Consider the following 7,735-nt stretch of genomic DNA (forward strand, 5'->3'; position numbering starts at 1 on the left):
GACTTCATGGCATGATTAGATTGGAGTTGTGAGAAAGAGAAGAGGCAAGGTTTTGGTTTGCACAATTGGAAAGATGAAGTTATCATTATCTGAGAAGGGGCAGGACAATGAGTTCAGTTTTGTGCCTGTGAAGTTTGGAGTCTTTCAGACAACGAAGTTGAGATGTTGAATAGACCACTGAGAAATGTGAAATTAGGAAAGGGGTACACCCATGGTACAAGTAAATATTTGCGAATTATTGTACCTAGGATGAGTATAAAGTATTTATGATAGGGGTAGAAAATTAACTTAAGAGAAAGTCAAGCCATTTTGAAACTGTTACTGACAGGTTTCCTAATGGTTAGGTTGCTTACCGTATGTAGGTATTATAAACTTAGTGGGGGATGGCAGCTGAAAACTGATCACGATATTCGCTCTTCAGGTTGGTGCCCATTTCTGTACATCACTTGAATGTAAAATAGATTTCAGCCTCTATGTATACTATCTGTTGACAATACTGCCTTGCTGTTACTTTAAGTTAGGGTCACTTACAAGTGTGCAAAAAGGAAAATAACAAGACGACTTAATACAGTGGTTTTTGTTACCTCCTTAGAAAGAAATAGAAATAAGTTACTTCTGGTTGTTCCAAGATGTATTCATTGCAGATGGATAAAATAATTTATGGGCTTTTTATTTTCTATTCACAAAAGATTCCAGTGGCGCCAGCTGTGCCTACAGTTAGTTTAGTTCCACCAGCATTTCCGGTCTCCATGCCGGTTCCTCCTCCTGGATTCAGTCCAATCCCTCCACCTCCTTTTCTGCGAGCGAGTTTTAACCCTTCACAACCACCTCCTGGTAAGGACTTTTCATCTTATGTTTACTCTCCTTAGAATATCATTTAAATTGTTATTTTTCCAGGTTAAAATGCTATATAGAGCATCAGTTCTCAAGCCTTAGCATACGTAGGGGTCCCTCAGAGAGCATGTTAAAGTAGAGTCCTGGGCCTGGCCTCCTTTTGCTTCCCCAAGTCTGAGGTGGGACAAGACACTTGCCTTTCTTACAAGTTCCAGGTGATGCACGTGGTTGGAGGACCACACTTTAAGAAGCACAGATGAGAAAAAAATGGAATCCTTTAAAAGCATTGAAGTACTCTTAAAATAATTTAAAGTTTATGTTGAATTTTTTGTATCAGAATTGTCTATAGTTACCACTCATACATCAGGAAGTATGTATTAATGTATATAGATTGTTATTCCTAAAAATCATTAGGTTTTCATTTTGACATTAGAAATGATAATGTATCTTAAAATGCTAATTGAATTTGTAATACTTTTTTTGACCTAATCTTTGATAAAAGTTTGTTGAATCAACATTTCTAGTTTAGAAACTATAGATTACTTGACACTCGTCAGTTAAATATAAATTATAGCTTGTATAGCTTAGAGATAGAGTTTTTAGTATTAGCCCATGGGAGGTTAGAAGAATGAGAGGAAAGCACAAAAGATCAAATGATATATATTATTTTTCAAAAAGCTGTTTTTATCTTTCTTTGAACTTCATGGATTTGCATATTGTAAGAAAAGAAGTACTTTGATTTCTATAATTTAAGTTCTTAGCCATTGTACAGAATTCCTAAAACTGTCAACAAGGCCAAAAATAAATTCATTGTCTGAGAATGGTTGTAATTTATTTGCTATGTAACATAAAATTTTCACATTATAATTAAATACATAATTTGAAATTAGTGCAGGTTTTATAAGTATTTTATCTTTTTATATTTTAAAGATTGGAAGATTACTCTTGTCAGTTATTTTCTGTATTTGAAATCTGAATTAAAACTTTTTTTCAGGGGCAGCTGGGTGGCTCATTTGGTTAAGCATCCAACTTCGGCTCAGGTCATGATCTTACAGTTTGTGGGTTCGAGCCCTCGCATTGGGCTCTGTCCTGACAGCTCAGAGCCTGGAGCCTGCTTCAGATTCTGTGTCTCCCTCTCTCTCTGTCCCTCCCCCTCTTGTGCTCTGTCTCTGTCAAAAATAAACATTAAAAAATTTGTTTAAAAAAAAAATTTTTTTTTTCCAGAAGATAATTTTCAATGATTAACTCATATCATCACATAGACTTTGTAGTATCATTGTCTAGCATTTATTTGTTGATAGTCACAGTATTTTTAGCCACTTTTTTTTTTAATGTTTATTGAATTTGAGAGAGCATGCTCAAGAGCAGGGGAGGGGCACAGAGAGAGAGAGATTGGGAATCTCAAGCGGGCTCTGCGCTGTCAGCGCAGGGCCTGATATGGAGCTTAATCTCCTGAGCCATGAATCAGATCACCTGAACTGAAAACAAGAGTCAGACACTAGCTAACTGAGCCACCCAGGCACCCCTTTAGCCACTGTTTTTTTAATTGAATTTAATGGTAGCTCTGTAGTTTTTAAAAAATCTTTTGGAATGTTTATTTATTTTTGAGAGAGAGAGAGACAGAGTGCAAGCAGGGGAGGGGCAGAGAGAGAAGACAATAGGCCCCAGGCTCTGAGCTGTCATGTCAGTACACAGTCCGACATGGGGCTCAAACTCACAAATGGCGGGATCATGACCTGAGCCGAAGCCGGACGCTTAACCAACTGAGGCACCCAGGTGCCGCTGGCAGTTCTATATTTTAACAATGCAAGGAAACAGATTTATTGTTTGATCATTTGACATTTAAATTTAGTAAAAGTCAATACTTAAGTTGAAGATTTATTTCAATGCTCAAAGCATAATATAGTAACATCCAAGGTTATTAGAATAATTTGATCTAGCAGATAAACAACATATATAGCAAAGAAATACAGCAGCACATTTTACAAATAACATTATTGCATATAGTATTATCAGCAGTTTGAAATACAATATTTAGGGGCGCCTGGGTGGCTCAGTCGGTTAAGCGGCCGACTTCGGCTCAGGTCATGATCTCGCGGTCCGTGAGTTCGAGCCCCGCATCGGGCTCTGTGCTGACAGCTCAGAGCCTGGAGCCTGTTTCAGATTCTGTGTCTCCCTCTCTCTGACCCTCCCCCGTTCGTGCTCTGTCTCTCTCTGTCTCAAAAATAAATAAACGCTAAAAAAAATTAAAAAAAAAAAAAAAAAAGGAAATACAGTATTTAATTTCCCATGTAGTTATTCTAAAATACAAAACAGGTTGTCTGGCTTATGTTAATTTTGATTTTACAGCATCATAGAGAGTGCCATAGGACTTCCACAACTGAGCAAATAAATAGGAAGTGATAGTGATAAGAATTTCTGTTCCTAGCTTATTAAGAATCAAATGTAAGACAGTGTTTATAAAAGTGATTTTTTAAATGGAAAATATATTCACAAATAAAAGGTCATAGTAGTGGAAAGCTGTTTTAAGAATGTAGAATTTCATGTATAGCTGTTGAAATCTTTGAGTTAAAAGAAGTTAAGTCTTCTTTTATTCCTGGTCTTTTTTTCCCTTGTAGGTTTCATGCCACCTCCGGTTCCACCACCTGTTGTACCGCCACCTGCTATTCCGCCAGTAGTACCAACATGTGAGTTTCCTACTTTGAGACTTTTCTTTATTCATGGTAGTGTTAACCTGTTGGTTCTCATTCTTGTGAATTATAAATTTTTTTATGAAAGTTTTAATTTTTTATTTATTTTAATAAAGCATAGTTTTTGAAAAGTTCATTTATTTACTTCCAGAGAGAGAGAAAGAGTGTGCACAAGCAGATGGGGGGCAAAGAGAAAGGGAGAAAGAATCCCAAACAGGCTCCACACTGTCAGCACAGAGCCCCATGTGGGCTGAGATTATCAGCTGAGCTGAAACCAAGAGTTGGACATTTAGCCAACCAACTGAGTCACCCAGGCCACCCCTACTTTGAAAGTTTTTAGAAAAATACTTTTTTTTTGCTAAATGATTTCCAAAAACTAACATTATTATATGATAGTCATTCCATATTCAGATTTGCTCTGTTGTCTCAAAATGTCATTTATAACTGGTTTGTTTTAGTTGAAATTCAGAGAAGAGGCCCCAGATCACATTTGTGTGATTTTGTTTTGTGTATTAAATATCTCAATCTAGAGGAGTCCTGCTTAGACCTTCCTTTCTTTTTTAGTCTTGATTTGCTGAAGAAACACTTCACTTCTCTATGTAAGATCCCAAACAGTGGATTTGATTTTTCCTTCTTTGTGGTATTGAATTTGTTCCTGCATCTTCTGGATTTTTCTGTACATAGGAAGTTTTTTAGCACCAAAGGTTTGCCAAGGATCTGCTCCAACATTTTTCACAACAGTATTTACCTGGTGGAGTGTTATATAGACTTGATATTATATCACATCAGGAGCCGTGCAATTTCTTTTTTTGTTTTTGTTTTTTTGCCATTCAGTTTCTTCTTATCCCACTTCTAATGATTTTAAGATGGATCAGAGCATTCAGAAAATGGAACCTGGTCATTAAAATCCCTTCCAATATTCATCTGATCTTTTCATACACTGATTATTATTGCTTTTTAATCTACTTTGCATTGTTTGCAAAGTGGTAATCTTTTGAATTTTGTAAGTTTTCTACATTTCTTACCTAGAATTTTTTACTAAAGAAATCTTTCTCTTACCAGCTGGTAGTAGTTACTTATCTTGAGGTACAGTTGTATGGGAGAACTGTGGTAGATGCTAAATTCTTGCCCCTAAGTGCCATTTTTCAGCACAAGTTTAGTTCTGTGGGTATTTCCAGTAATATCCAGTGACTGAAGTGGGGAGAAGAGGCTTTCTCTTACTTCTTCTCTTTCTCTACCTTTCCCTTTCACTTCTTTCTCCTCCAGTTTCTGTAATGTTTGTGGATTAATAGACTTTTACTTTAGAGCAGTTGCACTCATTTTTCATTTTGAAGTTCAATTTGTTTTATCTTTAGTGAGTAAGAGACCTTTCATGTTGCCTCTTTATCCTTTTGAGACGACTACATGAGTTTTGGAGAACTTCTTAGCTTTCTGGCCCATTACTGGTTCAAAGGATTTTATTATAAAGAGAGTTTATAGGATAGAGAACTTACCTGTAACCCACTTCCCTTATATTTATAACTTCTTTTCTCTCCTTTAGTGTTCAAACAGGATTAGGATCTTTCTTTTTTATTTATTGTTGGTTAATTAGGAAGCATTGTTTATTTTTTCAAAAAATTAGACAAGTATTTAAAAGCCGTTTTTGAATTCAGCATTCAGAGACTCATCCTAGAGCTTACCTCCCCCAGTCATTTCCTTAGCTTATTCATTTTAGAAAATCTGGGGTCAGTTTAATGGAGAAGGAGAAATATAGCCATGTGCCAGGTACTGTCCTCATTGTTCACACTGTACTGTTTAATTCTCATAATTCCTACACATGATTGCAGGTGATTTTGTTGCTATTTTATAGCTCTCTTACGTGCTAGCAGTTTGTCCAGATAAGCTAGGGTCAAATGTGAGGATAAAACAGTTCTTAAAATTCCCAAATAAATGATGTAATGGTGTTGTGACATAAATTGGACTAAAAATTCTGATGGCTTAGTTGTGATTTTATATTCCTCTAGTTCTGTTTTTTTTAAAGATATAAATGACATATACACTTAACAGAGTTTTCTACTCATTCTTTAAAATGGAATGTTGGGGCGCCTGGGTGGCTCATTCGGTTCAGCGTCTGACTTCGGCTCAGGTCATGATCTCGCGGTTCGTGAGTTCAAGCCCCGTGTCAGGTTCTGTGCTGACAGCTCAGAGCCTGGAGCCTGTTTCAGATTCTGTATCTCCCTCTCTCTGACCCTCCCCCGTTCATGCTCTGTCTCTCTCAGTCTCAAAAATAAATAAACGTTAAAAAAAAAAAGAAAATAAAATGGAATGTTCATAGGGGCTCTGGGGTGGCTAAGTCGGTTGAGTGTCCAACTTCAGCTCAGGTCATGATCTCATGGTTCATGGGTTCGAGCCCCCACCCCCGCCGTCGGGCTCTGTGCTAATAGCCCAGAGCCTGAAGCCTGCTTCTGATTCTGTGTCTCCTTCTGTCTGTTTCTCTCTCTCTCTCTCTCTCTCTCTCTCTCTCTCTCTCCCCCTCCCTCCCTCCCTCCCTCCCCCCCTCCCCCACTTGCCCTTAGTGTGTGTGTGTGTGTGTCTCTCTCTCTCTCTCTCTCTCTCTCTAAAAATAAAAATAAACATTAAAAAATTTTTTTGGAAAAAAATTTTTAAAACATGGAATGTTCATACCTTTTTATTTGTAGTCCACATTACCGCTTATGTGATGGGTTTCTAACCTCATTTGATAAAAGTAGAGAATGTAAGGGCGTTAGTACATTATAATTTCAGGGGGTTTGAGCAGATTCGTATTGTTGTGTGTATTTGTCATTCTGCATGAATTATTTCTGTATATTCAGAATTCATGTACTGACATTCTTGGAAATTATGATTTTTTTTTTGTATTACTTCTTAAGTACTGGTCCATATTTTACTAAACACTTTAAAATATTTCCAAAAATTGTTTTCCCTGATTAAAAAAAAGTAAAACTTTCTAAATGTAACTTAGCCTCTTCATGATGACTGATTTGTCATTTTGAGCATCAATTATTATATAAGTGCTAGGTAATAAAGAGATGCCACAAAATGAAACAGACAAGCTGTGAGAAGTTAGTTTTCATTATAAATAAAATAGAGGGACCAGAAGAGAATTCAGTATGTCACAGTAACTGAGTAGTCTTACCAAACTGGGGAGAGAGGAGAGGAAGTCATTGAAAACTTTGGCAAGGGCAGTGTTGGTCATAGTTAATATTTTAACTTAACACATGATTTGCTTGCCTAATTAAATCTGAAATATATTTTCTCACTCTTTAAACAGCCTTAGTGCAGCCGCCATTATCCATGACTCCAGAAACCGTGAAAGATGTTGGATTTGGTAGTCTTGTTTTACCGGGTGGTTCTGTTGCCAGCAATCTTGCTACTTCTGCTCTGCCAGCTGGAAATGTTTTTAATCCTCCAACTAAACAAGCAGAGCCTGAAGAAAAAGTACCTCATCTTATAGACCACCAGATTCCTTCTGCTGAAAACACCAGATCAGGTAAAACAAACAGATTCCCCAGAAATACAAAATTAAATCATAAGCACTACTCCTCTACATTGGTGTTTAATTCTGAGATGCCTTGCACATTTGTACCCAGTTCAGTGCACCAGTATTGAAGTGTTGCAATGTTTCAAAAGAGATCACTATCTCCTAAAATTTCTGTTAGAAAAAGTTGGCATTCTGTTCAGGATAGTGTAGATTTTGGCACCTTTAAGACCTTTCCCTTCCCTTTTTTTTTGGCCTATTGGGACTGCATCAATGTGTTGTTATCAAAATACAGTTTCACAGAATATGTATCCTTAGAGAAAGATTAGAACAAGCAAAGCTTAGGTATAAATAACTTACTTCTTCCGGTATTTTTCAGCCAGGTCTAAAAGAGAAGTATGATATTTCAAAGTAGCCAGTCCTCTTTTATGGCAGCACTGTTAGTATATTAAAATTTGTTTGTGCTTTAGAAAGACTTTTGTTAAAGGTGGAGAATTACTACAATACCTGACATTTTTATTAAACTTTAAATGTTCTGGGGCACCTGGGTGGCTCAGTCGGTTGAGCGTCTGACTTCTGCTCAGGTCAAGATCTCACTGCTCGTGAGTTCGAGCCCCACGTCGGTCTCTGTGCTGACAGCTCAGAGCCTGGAGCCCGCTTCAGGTTCTGTGTCTCCCTTTCTCTTTCTGCCCCTCTCCCGCTCATGCTCTCTCTC

General features: G+C 37.2%; 1 protein-coding gene across 11 annotated transcripts in view; it reads left to right on the forward strand.

Annotated features, from left to right (window-relative positions):
* Positions 1–7,735, forward strand: part of SCAF8 (SR-related CTD associated factor 8) — a 225,003-nt gene that overhangs the window by 77,772 nt on the left and 139,496 nt on the right. For all 11 annotated transcript variants that reach the window (XR_009263417.1, XR_009263418.1, XR_009263419.1 and 8 more), the window contains 3 exons: positions 690–834; positions 3,453–3,521; positions 6,814–7,032. Coding sequence is in view for 5 of the 11 variants with exons in the window: in XM_058735751.1 (XP_058591734.1) it covers positions 690–834; positions 3,453–3,521; positions 6,814–7,032 (433 nt within the window). In the remaining 6 variants the exon portion in view is untranslated. The remainder of the gene's footprint in view (positions 1–689; positions 835–3,452; positions 3,522–6,813; positions 7,033–7,735) is intronic.

The sequence above is a fragment of the Neofelis nebulosa genome, chromosome 6 (genome assembly GCF_028018385.1).
Source record: "Neofelis nebulosa isolate mNeoNeb1 chromosome 6, mNeoNeb1.pri, whole genome shotgun sequence".
Classification (NCBI taxonomy): Eukaryota; Metazoa; Chordata; class Mammalia; order Carnivora; family Felidae; genus Neofelis; species Neofelis nebulosa.